The 20,195-nt window shown below is 40.0% G+C and overlaps 2 protein-coding genes across 2 annotated transcripts in view; both read left to right on the top strand.

The window, feature by feature from the left end:
- The first annotated feature begins 1,877 nt into the window (after nucleotides 1-1,877).
- On the top strand, nucleotides 1,878-9,127 carry tsnax (translin-associated factor X). The gene is made up of 6 exons (XM_053436950.1): nucleotides 1,878-2,192; nucleotides 3,286-3,375; nucleotides 3,495-3,609; nucleotides 4,168-4,298; nucleotides 7,589-7,698; nucleotides 8,368-9,127. The coding sequence occupies exons 1-6, from the start codon at nucleotides 2,177-2,179 to the stop codon at nucleotides 8,740-8,742; spliced, it is 837 nt and encodes a 278-aa protein (XP_053292925.1). The 5' UTR covers nucleotides 1,878-2,176; the 3' UTR covers nucleotides 8,743-9,127.
- A 9,125-nt stretch (nucleotides 9,128-18,252) lies between these two features.
- Nucleotides 18,253-20,195, top strand: part of disc1 (DISC1 scaffold protein) — a 43,569-nt gene continuing 41,626 nt past the window's right edge. Inside the window, exon 1 of the mRNA XM_053436412.1 lies at nucleotides 18,253-18,869. Within this exon, the coding sequence (XP_053292387.1) occupies nucleotides 18,800-18,869 (70 nt within the window). The 5' untranslated portion in view covers nucleotides 18,253-18,799. The remainder of the gene's footprint in view (nucleotides 18,870-20,195) is intronic.

Raw genomic sequence — 20,195 nt, 5'->3', positions numbered from 1 at the left:
GGTGCGTGTCCCGCGTGCGTGTTGATCAATAAAACAGCACTATAAGTCATCACGAACCGGACCCATCGGCCTGAGTCATACAGCCACAGTTATTATTCTCTGTAATCATGTTCACTGTCTTATCGCAGTAGATTGACCATTTCACTAGGTTGCCAGACTGTCACCATTAATGACTATCTTTATTTGATTATATATATTTTATACCTCTAGTCTTGCATTTTAAGTTTTACTCTTGCACTGTTTTTTAAATACACAATTATGTTTATCTGCTGTACCATAATTTACACGCCATGTTAGTCTAATTCACAACTTTGTATAGCTTCAGTTATTTATCTTTACTATCTATTCGGCTTCAATACTCTGCCTTGGTCACTTGTGTCTTTCAATCTTCTTATACTTGCAATATTTTTATTGTCAATATCTCCATTAGCACAAATACTTCTTTACAGTGACAGCTTTGTTGTAGTTCTGATGGCAAGGCTTTCCTCTCACTGCCGTGAACTTATCTTGACTCATTTTGACCATTTATTATTCTTAAGCTCTTGGGTTGGACTGTTTTGTGTGCTACTGGATGCCTAAATTTCCCTCGGGATCAACAAAGTATCTATCTATCTATCTATCTATCTATCTATCTATCTATCTATCTATCTATCTGACTAACTAAAAATATATTTAAATATATGTATTAATACTTATGTAGAAAAGGATGGGAATACTTTGTTAACCACTGCATTTGGGGAAGCAGAAGTTGAAGAACTGATTAGGTAAAGCTACATGTGACAACACGTACCGCCACATTAATGAGTTTATATATTGACCATCACAAACTTTACGGTGGTTGTGCACAATGACAAAACACTGTGTCGCCACAGTATTGGTTTAGAGCATCTCTCTCATGTATGGTGCATATTCTTTCCCTGCACCTTGAATACAACCGCAATATTTTAACAACATTATGTTACCATTATTATTCTCGAGACAGAGCCAGTGGAAGCTACAATGTAGGAGCTCGAGGGGGGCACTTGAAGGCATCATCAGTTAACGTCAACGTGTTTTGTCCTCATTCCAGACTCGCATATGTGAAATTCCTTCCACACATCAGAAGAATATTTAGCAATAAATACTTTGTTGTTGTTGATACTGACTGATTTGTTGGTTGGTGGTCGTTTTATGAAGCGTGAGACGGCACCTGACTTGAAACACGAATAACAGTGGCACGTTTTGGTTGGGTTTTTGTGCATCATAAGTTCTGCTCAGATGAACATGTCATCCTGTTCTGCTGGAGCCTGTCACCGATCACAGCATTGGGTGCAGTGTAGAAGTCACGCAGGCTGCTGTGCAGAGGCAACACACAAGCTCAAGTTGGCACCAGTCGTGCGGCACGTACACAGTCTGCAGGAGTCCCTGGAGGAGGGGTTACTGGAGAGAAGCGAGTAATCTGATCGAGAAAGGTTGGATGAAACATACTTTAATAGCGACAAATGACACGGGGCAGTGGCGGCAGGCTGCAGATGACCGCTTTGCTCGATCTGGGTTATTATTAAAACTGGAAACAGAAAGAAGTGTTTTAGCCGCAAAGCGCGTGACACTCCCCACACTGAATGAACTCAGGAGCATGTTTATAATTAGCATTTGCAACCATCAGCCATGCATGGCACTGAATGTTTAGTGGAAAAACATCACCTACAAACACATACTATCATTTGTTGTATTTCAAACGATGTAATAAACTGTGGTCGTAATTGTTTTTTTTAAAGAAAAAAGAAAAAAGAAAAAAAAATAGCACGTGTGATTTTACTAAGCTGGGAGGAGGGGGGGGGGGGGATGGTGTGATAAAAACAAACAACACGTTCTGCTGTGATACTGCATCTCCCAGCATGCACCGCGCTCAACTTCCTATTACGCGTGTAAACAGCGCCGCTGCTACTGAGGTCCACATGAGTGTCTGCTAGTAAAACACGTTTCTGTTCTCATCTAAGGACATTTTTATAACCTTTATTATTTCTCAGGGATGTAAAGTTTTCCAAGAAAGCGGAACTGTCTCTTTCTTTGACCTGAATAATCTCCGACAAGTGTGAGGATCTCTATCCTGCTAACACACGTCAGTGGCCATTAAAACAGAGACAAGCTAACCGAAGTGAATTTTCCCGAAAGGATAAACTGCAGCACCGACGACATGAATAAACGTGAAGGTGAGTCCAGCTTTTATTCTGGAGCTTAACATACAAGGTTCATTGTTGTCACCACCAGCGTTGGGATAACGCACTAGCTTAGCTAACAAGTAGTTAGCTAACAACAACAACACAGATGATACAGCTAGCGTGCTGTGTGCTAGCTACTCTGGTTTTCCTGTAGTGAGACATGATCCGTATACCGATGTTTAAACTGTCACACAGGTGTTTGCCAAAGTCATGTTGTAATTTTTATTCATGTTTTCGTGTTGAAAGTGGTGGTTCGTTCCCTCTGAGCTATACTCAAAACTCAAGCTTAGGGATGAGCAGACTGATTTCTTTGAGCAGGAGTCGACCACCCAAATAAAGGCAATTTGCAATCATACTAAAAAAACATCAATTTACAAATCCATGGATAAATTACTGTTTTTAGGAGCTGGTACCATTGGATCCATAGCCCAAAACTGCTTCGATCGATAGATTGATAGATAGATTTGTTTGATCATTTTGTCCATGTGTGTCTTATATACCCCCCTCCTGAGCTACAACACTAAAGCTGGGGTCCACAAAAGCTTTACACTTGACAGCACTCCATTAACACTTGCATCGGAACAAATTACATTAGACTAGAACACACACACGCAAATATCCACCCGTACCCACACACACAAGCTCATGACAATATACAGAACAATCCAGTATATATAAAAACATGACTTTACTTCTGGAGAGCATCTAACTGTTGGTTTGTATATTCTTTCATTCGTAGAACTGATTATTTTGCAGTTGCAATCAATACCACAGTGTGTTGAACTACACTGACTCTCTGTGGCATTACCTTGATTTAAAACATAGCTTTTAATTAACCCCAAATATATTTGTTTTAGCTTGTATATAAGTTAACTACATTTTCAGCCTCAGTTGGTTTCTGAAAAGGCTCTCCAGTGATTTAGTAAAGCAGCGGACTTGGACAGTGTTTTGGTTATCCTGAGTTTTAATCCCTAAAATAGATGTGTAAAGTTCTCTAATCCCTCCCTCCAGTCAGTGTAAGTTTTACAGAAATGTATTAATTGTAAACTTCATCATCTCTCTGACCTTCTGTGTCTTGTGTCAGGTGAAGCATGTCCACGGAAAAATGCTGATTCAGCATCAGACTGCGACGCGAATGCCAACCAATCCTCACCGGTCATGGCTGCTTTCAAAGGTAAATGGATCCTCATCCCTTGGCTTATGTTTTTCACCCACATTTCTCACATATCTGCTGTAGTTTAGTAGGGTTCTCATTATTGATTCTTGCAGCTATACCTTAATTCTGTTTTTAAGTTTTCCAACAGGAGCTTGACACCAAACATGACAAATATGAGCGCCTTGTTAAGATCTCTCGGGATGTAACCATTGACAGCAAGAGGAGCATTTTTCTTCTACATAGAGTGACCAGGTATGTACTGCTTTGTAAAATAAAGTTAATTGATGCAGTTTAGTTTTGAATTCTGCACTCAATTCCGATTCAAGCAAACAATGCTGATCAGTTGATAAGTTCCACGTCACACTAGATTTTTATTTAATTGTTTAGTTTTTTCTGGAAACAGAAAGCTGTTGCTTTAACAACAACTCCACTAACATGTGGATATAATCGTTACCATTTTAAAATACTATTTACATTTTTTACACTTGGATTAATCAACATCAGACTTAAGATAGTATTTTGGTCTTTGTCGAATTGCTGTTGCATAATTGGAAAAAAGAATGATAAATTCTGAGGAAAGCATAAATACCGAGATACTGAACAAGTTCCAAATATGTTTCTGACTGTATCATCAATTCAAATCTTTATGCTCTGGCTTTCAATTTTTTAAACAGTTATTTTTTTATTATAAACTACATTTGAATAGCACACAGCAACCTCTGTTTCAGAGACGTTTTCAGCGTAATGTGTAACTTGTAGATCTTTCAATTCTAACTTTTACTCTGTGGGTGATCTTCCTACATTTGCAAGTGTCCCAGACGCTGAGGATGTTCTGAAAGAAGCAGAAGTAAAACTGGATGGGGTCAGACAGAAAATTGGTCAAATTGCTGAAGAGCTGAGGGGAGAGGACATCTATCAGTTTCACAGAGCCTTCACTCCAGGTGAGTTTCATAACACTGTTTAAAAAGCAAACAACCCACAAATAAACTTGTGTGGTTGTTTCATTACCGCTAATATATTGCAGAGTTGTTGTCTTACATAGGAATGCATACAAAATGTTTAATACTTAACTAGTCCACTTAAGCCTGATACTGATACTTCCCTGTCCCTCTACTGCCTAACCCTATCACTCAGACAACTTTAATATATGAACATTTCCAGATTTACAAAACATTGGATTCCCACCTCTGCTCTCCCTGTGATATTTGGCATTACTTGGCTGGTTTCAATGAGGTCTAAAACTAATATTCATTCTACATTTAAATCCAGATTTGATCATGTGACTCAGTGTGTGACTTGCCGCATTGTTGAATATTCCACTGACAATATTCACTTTAACATCTTTATGCTCCAAATATGTTACATTACATTAAATGTCATTTAGCTGACGCTTTAACCAAAGCAACTTACAATTAGCATCTGTCTCTTAAAGACAAATGCAGACATGCCCATGTGTACACTGAAATTGCAGATTGCTGTTAATTGTTGCTCCAGTCCGAAGTGGTAGGACGAGATCTCTTCTTTACACAGTTGTTGTGTTACTGTAAAAAAGTGTAGGGGAAGAGAATCCTCTTCCCCTACAAAGTTCATATGAAACAAAGTTCATATGAAACTTTCATCAGTCTGACTTTTGCTTCCAGGCTGAGAAATAGAAAGACGGAATATTGTGCAGCCTGTCTTAGGAGTATGACCACTTGATTTGACTACTACTACTCAAAATTACATCTTTAAATCTTTGGCTGAACTTTGAAATGAATTTTTTGATTATTGAAAAAACTAGAATAGCTCTAAGTAGACTTCATACCTCCCAGTTAAATCAATGGAAACCAAGGAAAACAGTCCCCTTAAATTAAATCAAACCGCACCATATTGCACATTCTGATGGATATCAGTCCCCTAAATATGGCAGATTTTTTTCCTTCAGGATCCATAAATTATTTCTTTGGACATTTGTGAAAGCCAAAAAACTGCCTCATAATGTTGGTGACAATACTTCTGGAACTGCCTTTTGTGCAGATAAGTGAAAGAAATTCAGTGAGTTCTGTTTTGACACATGTCCCATGATTTCCACCAGGTTTCCTGGAAAGTATTTTTTGTGTAATCCTGTTGACAGAGCAAACAAATAAGCAAATACACACAGGGTGAAAAACAAAACCACCTTTGTGGATGTAACTAATACAGTTTGTGGAATAACAACAAACATCTATATATTTCCCTGTTTTTAAACAGGAAATATGCCTTATGGTGTATAAAATTATTTCATACAAACTTGTATTATAAATATGTAATTAAAGTGATTTCTGTATCTTTTAAATATTTTGGATTAACTATTCAAAACTACCACTCAGGCTAATTCAATAGATTTTTACACCCTTGTGTTGTGACAGGTGTATGTATTGGTGTGCGGACAAGTTGAAGTTAGTTACACAGGAGCTTTCAGGAGGAATTCTTTGCTCTGCTGTTATCAGCCACAATCTCTGTTTACGTGCTGTAGATTAATCATAGTCACTGATAGTGTGAGAGCGTGACCTTGATGCAGGCTCGGTTATGATAGACACACCCTCTGATAAAGTTTGTTTTTCCATTAGCATCAAAATCCGTTTTTGTTAGCGTAGCCAAAATGTCTGCAGGGTTTTGGAGAGAAACCTCTCTGGAAGTGAGGGTTAGCTGTTATCTAGCAGCTGGGGAAGTCATTTTTAGATTGTGGTCACTCAGGAATCACTGCTGCATCCTCAGCGACGTGACCAGTGGCAGTTCCCACCAATTAGACCTTTCCCTTTTCCCCCATTTTTATCGTCTTTATTAGATTGAGACTGGGCTCGCGACACAGGCTCTCCAGATAGTGTTGGCTGGACGAGGAGTCTCCAGGCATGTGTAATCGGTCTGCCTTCTTTATATAAGGAATATTAAAGATATTGTGGGTTGAATCTTGGTGTAATTTCAACTGATAACAGGGAAGTGCAGTGCTTTGCTAAGCTCTTGGGCTTCACCCTAGTGTACTGGTGCGCTGCTGGGGCTTTTCACAGGGTTCACCTGCAGCTCAGTGAACCAATCTGTGGTCAAACATTAAGCTCAGTTAATCTTCAGATCATCTGTCAACACTCGTGCATTTGATTAAGACACTAAATTCAGCATTCTCAACAAATGAATACCTATATCATAAGTTTGCCGACTCACACCCTCCAAATTTCCCAACTGCTGTGCCAGGAAAACCTCCCATTTGGTTTTTCCCCTGAGTCATTATTTAGACATTATCTGCAGCAACTTCTTTTTGTGAGTCTCATTGACCAAAGGTAGCCGCCGCTTCTGAGTAAATAACGCAAACAGCTCCTGGCAGTAAACTCAGGAACTCCGCCTGCTCGCCTCAAAGCCTGTGCAACCTTTTCATTTCATATCCTGTCCACTTCAGATTGTATTGTATTCTCTGGAAGCCAGTGTCACAGCTGCAGAGCCACTGTCAATGTTTAGATGTTTGTGGCAGTTTGTGTCGATAAAGGTTACGAAAGAAAAAAATATCTAAATCAAGGCTTGGGTTGGGGCCGTAAAAGACGTGAATTGTATTTAATTATTTGGTAAAGTAACTTTATTTTTAAATAATCATTACTCATTTAACTGGAAATTGGACAGAATGTCACCACATTTCCAGGCAAGTGAGATTCAACAGAAATATTTAATCAGGAAATAATGGATCGTGAGGTAAACAAAGTATCTGTGGCTTTGGTCCGTGCGCCAGTGTGAGTGGATTTAAAAACCTCCTGAGCGGTGAAAGTCACCCAGAGAGAAGCAGACCCTCCTCGCCTCTCTCTGTAGCTCACTGTGCTTCCCTGCAGGGAGATAGGAGCTCCTTTGAAGCTCAATTGCAGCTCCAAAAGTAAACTTCAGACACAGTCTTCCGTCCTGTGATTATTTGATTGTTGTTGACACGGGGCCAGACAACAAATGCGGGGGTCATCTCAGCCTACCACAAAAAAACAACGGCCACTGTTGTTCGGTCAAAAGACCTCCACAGGAAACATGTTTTATTGGAGTCCTTTATCTGTGATCTAAACTGTGCAGATACATGTAGTGTTTATACACACTCAACAGACTAAGCTCACTTGACACATTGTGGTCGTTTCTAGTGAATCGCTTTCACAAATAAATGGGACAAATAAGGGCACGCTCCATCCTGTTTAGATTCAGCAGCCAATGTCTTGTGGTTGATCCGTTCTAATGTCATCTCATGCATTAGGGATCCAGGAGTATGTGGAGGCCGTCTCTTTCCTGCACTACATCCGTCACCGCAGCCTCATCAGCCTGGAGGAGATCAACGCCAGACTGGTGTTCATGAAAGAAGAAAAGGTCAGTCCTCAAGTAAACCTGAAGAAGACTTTGTAGTTGAGCTACTTGTGCTTTGTTTTGTTTCCTTTTATTTAGTTTAATTCCTAATAAGACAAATTTAATAAGGTTTAAAGGAATTGCACATATTTTTGCTTTGTTTCCCTGAGCTTGAACCAACCACTGTCATGTCTGGTCATAAAATATGAGGCAACAGCCAGCAGGCACGTATTGTCTCAGCTGAGCATAAAGCCTGGCTTTGTTAAAACCTGTTATATTTAGTAAACAGACTGAGTGGTGCAGATCTTTTGATCTTTTCATCAGTGTGAAAACAGTGACATTTATTCCCCCAACTGTCAAATTATTTCTCTAAGAATATCATTGTAAATGATGTATAGTTAATTTAGCAAGATTTCCTTTTAAAGCAGTGGGGATGGCACACAAAGGCAACACTGGGTTGTGCTATGTGCTTCATTTATAATCATTTTGTGTCATCATGCATTTCTAACATTGTGTGTGAGCATTGTCGTGCTTGAAAAAAAAAAAATTGGATTTTGCTTATTTTTGTCTCTGGGCTTTTCTGGAGAAATACATCTGGCCATTGTAACAGTCTCATCTTATAAACATTGTTGTCACCATCAGTCTTGTGTGTAGAACCTCCTATTATTCAAATTCCTCATGTGTTTTTTGCAGGAAGGAGCGGAAACTCCGCTCGGGGCTCAGGTCCTGACCTTCCAAGTGACGCCCTCAGACTACCTGCTCGGAGTGGCCGACCTGACCGGAGAGCTGATGCGCATGTGCATCAGCAGCGTGGGCAACGGCGACATTGACACGCCCTTCCAGCTTAGCCAGTTCCTGCGGCAGATCCACGACGGCTTCTCCTACATCGGGAACACAGGCCCATATGAGGTGTCCAAGAAGCTGCACGTGCTGCGACAGAGCCTGGGAAAGGTGGAGGACGCTTGCTACGCCCTGCGAGTCCGCGGCTCAGAGATCCCCAAGCACATGCTGGCCGACGTGTTCTCCAGTAGGACCACACTCAGGGAGCCAGAGGAAGGAATGGTTTAATCCTCTGTGGCCTCCACAGCGTTGTTTCTGTTCTCTGTGGTGTCATTGTCTCCTTCAGCTTTGCTCCACTGTTATTGTTTGTACGTATTTTAATTGTATTTGTTACTGTTTGTTTTTGGTAGTTGTTCCCCAGTCTTGCTGAGGGTTATGGGCAGATCATGTCGCACTTTGTAAAGCCCTGTGAGACAAATGTTTGTGTAAATGGGATTTACAAATAACACTCGATCAACGGATTGAAATGTTTGACATACTTTGTGAAATGCCTGTTAACTTTGATTTTGTCATTACTGTAAAAACAGGTTTACAATAGACAAAGGATCCTTTTTCTTTGATAAAGATCTGATGACTTCACTTGTTTTGCATCAATAAAAGTTCTGTGCCATGATCTCCTCGCCTTGAAGCTGTTTTGATAGTGCATGTTTGTTCTTCTCTCTCTCCCTCTGCCCTCCTCTCTGTTACGCAGATAATCTAAGGTAGAACCATTGGTCGCCTGCTCTCACTGTGGAGGAGGAACATGTGACCTTTGCACATTGTGCATGTCTATTCACTGCCACGGGTCTGTTGGCATATGCACAAACACAATCAACATGTTGCCTCCTCATCCTACTCTCTTTTAAACAGTCAATGAAGCAAATTCAAAATGATATTCCAGGCAAACAGTTGATATCCTCAGTGGATGACCAGATTAATAGTCTATAATCCATAATTGCAGATCTACTTTATATTTGAGTGAAGAGGGTTATTGTCAGATTAAACCTTAGACAAACTGTTACTTTGAGCCTCGTTATGCAAAAACAACAGGTTTATCCAGTTACTATCCTTTAGAGCAGCTGGAGTTTTATAATTACCAAACATAGGATTATGTGTCATCTGCATGGTTTTTAAACTCAATGGCTTTCATTGTTATTTCATTCTGCCACCTGGTGGCAAATAGTAGTACTGTGCTGGACAGCCCTACTTGTTTTCTCTGTTAGGATTATTGTATGATCTTAATTTAATGAAAGGCGATACCCTAGAATTGACATTATTGTTATAAATCGTGACTTTAAAAAACATGGTTTCAACCTTGCTTGTTTGATGTGAAAATTTATTTAAAAATTCATCAATGAACATGTTAATGTGATGCTTTTATATATTTATATAAGCTGTATAAGATAATCCTTTATTGATCCCCATGGAGGACATATTCAAATCATGTAATATGAAGTCAAAATCATTTTATTAAAACACAGAAATGTATATCGCAGTTAATTGTGGAAGAAGAGAGATGCCAGTGTCTTTAACATACATGTGAGCTGTATGACTGATTAAATCAGCGCTGAGGTGTTAATATTAGAGATAGAGAGCAGCATCATGAGGAGGTGGCTGTTGAACTATCACTGTAGAGAGTCTCATGAAAACAACATAAATAAATCTATGTGAAGTCTGACATCTTCTGGTGAAAGCAGAGAACACACTCCATTACACAGCTGTGTGGACTTATTTAATGCTGACGAGTACACACATGGTGGAACAGTATCATCCCCTTAAGTTAACAAGTTTTGCTCAATTTATAGATTCCTATGTGATCATGATCATGTTACTGTCTCGTTGACACTCAGCATTTAAGCAAAGATGGCCTAATATTGTTCTTTAACAAAACTTCAGACTACACCAGATTACATATAAAAGGTCTGTCCAAAGGTATTTATTAGTGTCTGACTTTGAAAAAGTTGTAAAAACAGTAACGTTTCTCAAAAGCACTCCTCTGAACAATCTCTGTGACATACTTTGGCTATCCTATGAAATCCTCATTTATTCACTGATGATTCCCCGAGCCTCCCTGAAGTTGTTTGCAGTCTGCCTTGCAGAGGCCTGCCTCACGCGTTGTAAACCCTCAGGGCTGGAGAACTCAAAGTGCAGGAAAAGTCATTGAAATTGACACACGAGTTGAGTTTTCTTCACAGACTCCCTGTGTTAGTTATGAGACATGAGGAAACATGCTGAGGCCCTGGCTTGTTGTCCAGTGACAGTCAGTTAGCTGATTTGTTTGCCAAAGGACATTAAGAGCCTCTAATCTTTAATAGAGGGCAGGTGATCTCACTCCACACTGCGTGCGAGGCACTGGGTTTCATCCCTTCAGCCACGCAGCTCCCTCTTTTATCCTCCACAGAGCGAGGGAGGACTCTGCACTCTGAGCTGAGTTTTTTATCAGTGAAGCTAGCCACCAGTGTGCAGGCCGGCCAAGCTGAATGAATGGAGCATTTGGAAGGTGGATGAAAAGACTCGGCTCTATGTGGGGTCTCTTCTCATGCATTTCCCTCACAGCTTAAACAAAGGAACCCCATTGTAATTACACAAGGATGTGTTGGAGGGAGCTAAACATGCAGAATAACCGAGATTCTTGCACACACACAATTATTAGACCCACATGTATAATACACATCAGTGTGACAGGGTGAAACTTGTGTTACTAGTGTTATTGTGTTGAATGATTTAATTTTATTTGTCAAATGCTTTTTTTTTATTCTAACGTGTTGACAAAAGTGAACTTACTTGCAGGGCCGGCCTTAGGCGAGATTTCAAATTGGCGCTCCCCCAACATACACATGCAAACTGTCATGCATCCCCAAGAACGTTTGGACTGTATACAGATGCACACACAGGCAGACAAAATTGTAAGCTATAAAAAACAATAAAAATATATAATAAAAATTATAAAAAGAGTCTGAAATCAGCTGTACTGATGGCATATCATGTTGACAAAAATAAACATTAATGATGTCCACAATCAGGGTGACTCTTACCTCTATATTGTTCTTTCTTCTCCTCTACTTTGCGGTGCTTTCTGAATTGTGCACCTAATAATTTAATCTTTTTTTGATTAATCTTTGAATCTAACCGCAGTCTATCACCGCAGCGTGTACGTCAGGGACACACCTGAGGCGTAAGCGCCAATTCTGTGTGAGCAGCCGCCTGACTGTTCACGCAGGGGGCCATCCAGGAGGATGTTTTAGATGCTGGCTTGCCTGTCCACGGAGCCACGGGGGTTGACATCAGCAAATGTCCCTACTATGCCGCCAAAATGAGTAGGATTTTACACTTCTCTTTGTATGCATCATGCTGCTATGAGGAACTGTTGTGAGGTTGTTGTTGTTTAGGTTTGTTTTTCTCTTTTCGTGCTTCCAGCGGTGTCAAGTGGAACGGCATATGCCAGTCAACTCGCCATGGCCGTACTCCGACACCCACCAGGACAGGTTCTGTTTGCGACTTGGATTGCTGCTCAGGCTGGATTCGCTGCATGGTATCTGATGTGATCCCACCTCCAGCCTGTCATTTTGCTGCTGAGAGAGGGATATGGAGGAGAAACATTGAGGGAAGGCTTCTTTAGGGGTCCAAGCTAATACAATATTGCACATTGCTAAAGAGGGAAGCTGACAGGAAATATACTTAGTCTTAATGGACTATTATCACATAAATTTCATCCATCTCTCATGCCATGCCTTGACTGTTGTTTCTCCACCTCTTTTGGACTATCCCTCCATTTTATGTCCCTTCAGAGTGTCTGGTCGTACCTCCAAACCTTCTGGAGCTGTTTGCTGATATTGGCTCAGAAGCACATTGTGTGAATACTTTGATTTTATTATTTTTTTCAATTTGACGTGAAATGACTTTTTGATGCGACCCATTTATAAACTGTAACTGGCTGTGCAGCTGACAATGATGCACCTATATACAATACACTGTTACACAAGTACAGTTCTTTTTTTAAACCCATTCTCACATTTTGTAATTCATACTTGGCCTCCAGAAAGTTAGTAAATATGCACAGACAAGTGATAGGAATCCCAAACTGTTTTTCAAGACATAGCATACCTACACTTTGACAAGTGCATGTTTAATTAAAAACTATTTCAGATCATTGAATTTCTACTGATGCATGTTGAAATGATTTAATTCTTTGCTTTGGCTTTTAATGCTATATTAGGATTAATGTGTAAAGAGAGACAGTTTCTCTGTTTGAGAAGGAAATTCTCTTCTTCTAATATCAATGGTTTATCTAAATTCTTCTAATAAACCTGTAGTTTATCTACTTGATGGTAAGTTATGTACGAGGTAGGTCTTTTAACAGCTCATTTGTTTTGAATACACAAGTATCCACCATCACTACAACTGTGTACCCATCATCCATATTGTGTTGTGTACGACTTTGAAGGATGTTTTCTCCTGTTAGTACAAAACCTTTGTGTCACTTGTACTGTTAGCAGTTGAATTAATTGAAATTTTCACCCTGACACAGTTTGCTTGTTGCACACAGAGTACCAAAGGAGATGTGTTGATAGCAGGGGCGTCGTTAGGCCTGTTTTATATATAATGTGCTTCAGCCCCCCAAAATAATTATTGTGATTTTTTTTGTTTTTTTTAATTAAACTATTGTTTTACACATGGACAAGTTATTTATAACTCTAACATGCTACATGTCATTTTAAATTGACTTCAGTGCCATGAACATGTCTTCTGATCTGATATTGACCTCAACCATGAATAAATTGAAATAAATGTGTATATATACAGTAAATATATAAATGATAATGACTTGTGTGTGTGTGTGTGTGTGCGTGTGTGTGTGTGTGTGTATGCGTGTGTGTGTACGTGTATGTGTGTGTGTGTGTGTGTGTGTGTGTGTGTGTGTGTTTGTGTGAATGTGTGTGTGTGCGTGAGTGTGTGTGCGTGTCAGATGGGCGTGGTCAGTGCGATGGGTGGGCCCTCAGATGAGATGATAGTATTATTATTGTATTGTTGTCATAATTAATATATAGATTTGACCAAATGTAAAAAAGTTAAGAAACATTGTTTGTCTATGCTCTGCTGTGTTCGTATGAATAGTAGCAAACTAAATGAATCACACTGATTTGTTTCACTCCAACACTGTGTTAATTGATCAATGAATCCTGTGTGTATATTCAGAAAGACAGAGGTAGATGTTACTGTACTAGTTATTTTTATTCAAAAAGTTTAACATATTTACAACACATCATTAGATCATTTCAAATATGTAAAAAGGGGGACAGGGGAGGGGTTTGTTTTGAGGAGTAGAAAAAGGGTGAGGGCGGGGGCTTCTCCACCTCTTCTCTCTCCTCCAGCTCATCTCGGCCTCCTCCTTTCTGTAGCCCAGTCCCATAGTTGGAGTTTTCTCCTGCTGCAGTTTCGTCTCCTTTCGGCCCTGAAGCAAGCACCTTCTCGTTCTCCTTGTCCTTCTCCTTGTTGACCTCCACCTCACTGCTCCTTCTTGTCTCAGGTTCCTGGTGCAGGCTCCTTGTGCAGACTTGCTTCCAGAATTTTAGCCCTGGCCTGACAGTCAGTGAGCTCAGCCAAGCAGTCAAGATAGGCCCTGAGGCGAGCGTGCCGTTTCTTGACCTCCTTCGTAATGACATCATCTTTGTCCTTCAGGTGGTTTTCCAGCTGCTCCACCTTCTCCGTCAGGGCCTGGATCTCATTCTCCTTCTCCGTCTCCATCTCCCTCTTGGTCTCAGTCTCAATCTTAATCTCCTTCTCCTTCTCCTTCTCCTTCTCCTTCACCGTCTCCGTCTCCGTCTCCTTCTCCTTCTCTTTCTCCTCCTCCTTCTCCTTCTCCACCGCCATCTTTATGATATCATCTCTGTCTTTAAGATGGTTTTCCAGCTGCCACACCTCCTCCTTAAGAGCCAACATCTTCCTGTTGGCTTGGAGGATTTCGACATTGTAGATCGTCACAAGTTTCTCCTTCTCCTTGTCCTTGTCCTTCTCCTTCTCTTTCTCCTTCTCTTTCTCCTTCTCCTTCTCCTTCTCCTTCTCCTTCTAAAGGCATGCACATGTATTTATTTTACAGTAATGTGCTTCTTTTAAATGATAAACAGTGTAGTATATGAGGAATAATGCAGTGTGGCATGCATCTTAATTATCTTGACAGACACATAATGGTTTCAGGTCTTTCTAAAAAAAATGTAGCATTTATATCCAGAGCCTAAATTAGCAAAGTAAATTGTGAAATTTTAAAAATCTATTTTACTCAATCAGCTGAATGGAAATATATTATCAGGTGCATGTAGAATATGTCTGTAGAGTATTTCTTTCTTTCTCTCTCTTTCTACATTTCTTGTCTGTTTGTAGTACTTTTGTGTGTCTCTCTGTAGTCATTTTGTGCCACTTCAGACTTGTGTTGTGTCTCTTAGTCTTTTTTTTGTCTGTTTGCAGTGGATTTGTGTGAAATTGTATTTGTTTGGTTAATCTTTATAGTTATTTTCAGTTTCTTGGTAGTTTTTTGTTCTGCCTTAAAAGATATAAAACAAGCACGACGATTTCCATGACTTTTATAACTTCAGACGACAAGAAATAGCAAATAACGATTCAAAGGGAGCAAACAACATGGAACCTCGAACAAACACAGGAGAAATGATACATGTAAAATGATTTAGAACAGTCAATTATATTAATGATTAGATAATAAGATATAACAAATACGATTCTTAGTTTCAAAATGTACTCAAAGGAGAGAAGTTTAAATGTGCAAAAGTATTGACATTGACAAATGTGACAACTGAAACAATAACATTTGTATTGGAAGCTATCAAATCTGCACCATCAGCAAATGTAGTCATCCTTATAAATCCTAAACATCTCATTTAATTCAATTCAAAAATATATCAGGCAGCACTATTTCGACATGTGACCATAAAATACTACAAATTACAGCACTGACTGAGCTTTCTCATAGGTTTGACCCAATAGTTAATACTTTCTCTTGGCTTCAGAAGAGAGTTTCCCTTTAAGTGCCACAATAAGAATCCTTTTCCAACAGGTTGGACATCTCCATCCAGGACAGGTCCCACTGCACCTCCATCACATCCAACTTGGTGGCAGGAAGCACCCCTGCTGGAACTTCCTGTTTGGAAACTGGCCAGCAGCTCCAAGTGCAGAACTTCTGGTACCTTCAAGAAAATACAACAGGCAGTGAATCATTTACTTCACCACCTGTTGGGCTTGTCGTTCATGCAGTAGAAAGTAGGAAGTCAAGACAGATGAAGATTTTATAAATACTAACCTGTAGTGACAAACGAGCCAAACAGTCAAAGGAATGACGATCAGAAGTAGAACCCCACATGAAGCAATGATCCATTTCCAGGAACCTGATCAAGACGACATAATACTTGTTTAAATAAATAAAACTGTTATAATAACAACAACAATTGGATTTCCAATCAACTTGGCGGACAGATGTAGTAAGTGTCAGGAAAGGGCCCACTGTATTTTGGTATTAAGCGGATCTAGTCATTTTTTATCTCTTTCTTTAACATTGTGCTTTTAAAACGTTTTCCCAGGGAATAATTCTTGGACCTTAATGAAAAAAATCTGCCGTATGTAGAGGACTGATATCTATGAGTGTGTGAAATTTGGTGCAGCTTGATTGTATTTAAGGGGACTGCTGGGCCTTGTTGAATATGCGCTCTACTGAGACCCATTCTAGTTTCTTTCATCTCATTAGATCCTGAGGGATCTTCCTGATGAAATTAGACCTTGATGAAAAGACAGAGCAGGAGGAGAACCAGACAACCAAAAGGCTTCACTCAATAATGGAAAATGTGTTGATTAATATTGAGTATTTCCTCCAAAACAAGTAGATGTATATGAATAAGAAAAATACCAGTGGAGGCTGGAGTCTCCTCTGATGTGAAGTTTCCTAAAAGAAACAACAGTTGATATGTGACACTGATCCACTTCTATAGAACACACAGCAGAGTGATGATGTTCAGCTGACCTCTGTCTGGTCTCACTGATAACCAGCTCTCTGGACTCTGCAGCTGTCTGTCGTGGGACGCACACCTGTAGAAGCCTTCATCTTCCCGTGTCACATTCTTAAGAGTCATCTTTACGACTCGGTCTGAACCGGACGAACTGTTAGAGTCAATCAATGCTCCGTTTTTAAAGAAGCTGGTTTGTTTGTGTTTGCCGCTCTGATGCTGATAACACAAGATGACATCGTCATCCGTAAACACAGGGGAGGCTTGGGTCTTCAGAATTATGTCGCCATCTGTGGAAGAAAAATAGAAGGCAAGATTGAACTCCTACTTCTTTTAGCCCCTAAGGAAGCTGATTTTTTGCGGGCGCAAACATTCAGCATCCTTAGGGGCTAAGCCCCCCCTTTCTTTCAACCCTAGAAACACCCCTGGTTGATAGTAACATTTAAACCAGGATGCTGTGCTCTCAGGACAACAGCTGGAGTGCAGAGGAACCCAGCAGCCAGCAGGGGGCAGCCTCCGGACATCACATGGAAACCAAACGCAGCAGCAGACTTTAGGTTTCTAAAGCATGTTAAATCATCCAATATCTAAAATCCAAAAATATAAAAGTAACTTTTAAGTAAGACTGTATATGTAGAGAGGTAGAAAATATTTTCTCTGAAGTGTGACACGGACAAACAATAATTTGTCCATCTTCTAAAAATTAAATTTAAATTTAAACTAAATGAAAAAAATAAAAAAATGCGCGCAATGGGCTTCTGCGCAGCTGTGCGCATGGGCTTCTGCGCAGGATGTGCGCAATGGGCTACTGCGCAGGATGTGTGCAGTGGGCTTCTGCGCAGATGCGCAGTTTAAAAAAAATATTTAATTTTAAATATGCACCGTTATCTCAAGGAAGACAAGACATAGTGTTGAATTCAGTTGTGCTTTTGAAAAGTGCCTGCAATTTGTTGAATAAAAATAGAACAAACTAAAAAGACTGCGTGAAATGTGTTTTCGAAGATGGAATTGTGAATTGTTAAGAATTTTTATTTTATAAGCACTTTTATAAGCATATGTCAAGAACAAAATGGATGTTTGACATATAACTAGACCCTCTCTGTAAATCCGCCCCCTTTATGGCCGCTGATTAAGAAAAATCCTAGATCCACAGTGCGTTAGCCTGCAGCATGCTCTATTTAATTTGAGAATTTATGAATCGTGTTGTGCTGATTGGATTTTGGAAGGATAAGTTTTGAGTGCAATGTTGATTTCATTCAAACATCTGTCCACATCATACACATACCTTGCTTTTGTACTGATATTAGTGTTCCTTTTAGTTTTTTAATCTGTACATATTTCAAAGTAGCATGATTAAAAAATCTGTTGTCATCGGGGATGTCATTGCTTTTAATTTCCCATGAATAATGGTTGCCATTGATTCCTGGGTGTTTGCTGTGTATTAGTATGTTTTAAAATGTGTTACCTGTCCCTGCTTGTACTTAAATTTGAAACAACAATCATGTCATTGCAGCTAGGTCTCCATGACAGAGGAGTAGAAGCATCTCAATGGGACTTTTCTAGTAAAATAATGGCTGTAAAAAGTATAAAACACAAATACCACTAGAACTACCTCTATAACAATAGTAGGATTTAAATGTTACATCCAGTTATAACGGTGAAGTCTTCCACCAGCAGCACAGAAGTCCCAATGGCTCTGAGATAAACCGTGCGTAAAGACGAGCAGCAGCGGTGATGTGTCCGCTGCAGTCATGAGGCGGACTGAAGGAGTCTGGAGTCAAATTCCTGAACACGTAGGAGCCTCCTCACGCTGCTCCAGCACGACGACGACGCACGGCGCAGGGGCGCAGCGAGTAACGGATTACTGATCAACCGATCAACTCATCGATGAGACACGGATTTACTTGGCTCCAACTTTACGCTCATCTAACGGATGTTTTCCTCCACGTTTTTGAATCAGGAGAAATGACATGACAACCATCTTTTCCCTCCAGACCGCCTGTTCAGCTGCGCGCCGGTTCACCACAGATGAGAAGGGTCTGAAACAAAGTTCAACAGTTTCTTCTTCTGGACATGTTGTGAACAAAGAGCCGCGCGTAAAAAGCCGGTGTTACGCTTTGTTCTAAAGCGCATGAGAGAAAAAACAAATCTGGATCCACTTTTCCACAGCGGAAATGAGCTCAAGAGCCGCAGCCTGGATCCACTTCTGCTAAAACATGGTCGCTGTGACTCCGCGTAGAACCGGGATCTGACAACGACTTCTGGCTACAATACGTTTTTTTTTTTATCTCGATGGGAAGATGTTCGCTGGACTCATGGGGCTGGACTGTCACAACAACTCCCTGCTTCACCTCTGCGAAGTCACAGAAGGTAAAGAACCATCGGTTTTTCTACCCCTCCAAACTAAACACTTCACAGTCACCAAACACTGAACTGTAGATCTGATGCAGGAAGGACGAGAGCTCTGGATTCTCAATATTAATTAACCCAGTATGAGAATTAGATGAGAGAATAATGGCCAAGTCACAGATGAGAATAAACAGAGTGGAAAGTTGCCATGCAGAAATGGGAATAGAGTGGATCTACATAGTGTTTTCATTGTGTAAACAGCAGCTTACTGGTCCATCTCATCCCAAACTAGACCTACATGCACAGCTCAGCATGGACGTTGCACTGTGATGCTTCATGTCACTGCAAGATCAAGTGCCATTCAGGCCACAGAGTTCAGAGGCTTCAACACTCAGTCTCCTGGATAAGTGATGATAAGTGATGAATTTCAAGTGGCCACATACTCTGAAATACCAGAAGAACTCTGAAAATAAATTACAACGCTGAAAATGTGAAGTTTGTTGACAATGTTGTGTATGTCGTGTGCAGGGAAGTAGCACCTCTCACTTACACATTGTCTGAGATCTAGGTCGGTTCAGATAGGATGTCTGAAAGCAGACATGTACTATACACTGTGAGACATGATCGAATAAACTTACTGTAAGCAAGTCAATGTTTCTTTCTGGTTTAAACTTGAAAGAGGTGTGGCACATATAAAGTTATAGAACAAACTCAGTGATCATGCTATACTGAACATTTCCTGTACATCGGATCAAAAGTAGGACTTGTCAATAAAATAAGAGTATCAATAATCTGTGCAACATAATCGCATCAAAAGCGGTATAACAACACTTCAATACATATATCAATATAATACTTTATGCATTGTGAAGCACAGTTTCCGATCTACCTCAGATTTGAATGAGGTTTGTGATTCTCTGCTCATTAAGAGTTTATAACCACAACCTTCACTCAGGAGGAAAGATAAGTCCTAAAACCTAAAACTAATAATAATGTGACATTTATCATGATAATTACGGACTAATATGAATATTTTGATCACGATATAGTTTTCAGCCACATCGTCCAGACGAAAGTGTTGGCAGAGTGTTTTGCATGGCAGTGGTGAAACCATTTAGATAGATATTTAGATAGATTTATATTTAGATAGATTTAGATAGATAGATGGTGGATGGATAGATCACAATTCGTCATTTATGGTAAAAAGGAAAAAGAGAAGCCACAAACTTTTTGACACTCATCCCTGACTTTCACTTCCTCTTTCTGACACTGTGGTCAGTCACAAGTGTTGAGGTGCTTCTTTAGAGGCTGCTGACAGGCATGAGTGTGTTTGTGTGTGTGTGTGTG

Source organism: Pleuronectes platessa, chromosome 12 (assembly GCF_947347685.1).
Source record: "Pleuronectes platessa chromosome 12, fPlePla1.1, whole genome shotgun sequence".
In the NCBI taxonomy this organism is placed as follows: domain Eukaryota; kingdom Metazoa; phylum Chordata; class Actinopteri; order Pleuronectiformes; family Pleuronectidae; genus Pleuronectes; species Pleuronectes platessa.
The sequence above is the reverse complement of the archived record's forward strand: the minus strand, read 5'-3'. Positions and strand labels throughout refer to the sequence as shown.

Excerpts from the sequence above, each read along its gene's own strand:
- tsnax (XM_053436950.1), top strand. Across the intron at positions 4,299-7,588 it reads TCACAGAGCCTTCACTCCAG|GGATCCAGGAGTATGTGGAG; the intron begins GTGAGTTTCATA and ends CTCATGCATTAG. Across the intron at positions 7,699-8,367 it reads TGTTCATGAAAGAAGAAAAG|GAAGGAGCGGAAACTCCGCT; the intron begins GTCAGTCCTCAA and ends TGTTTTTTGCAG.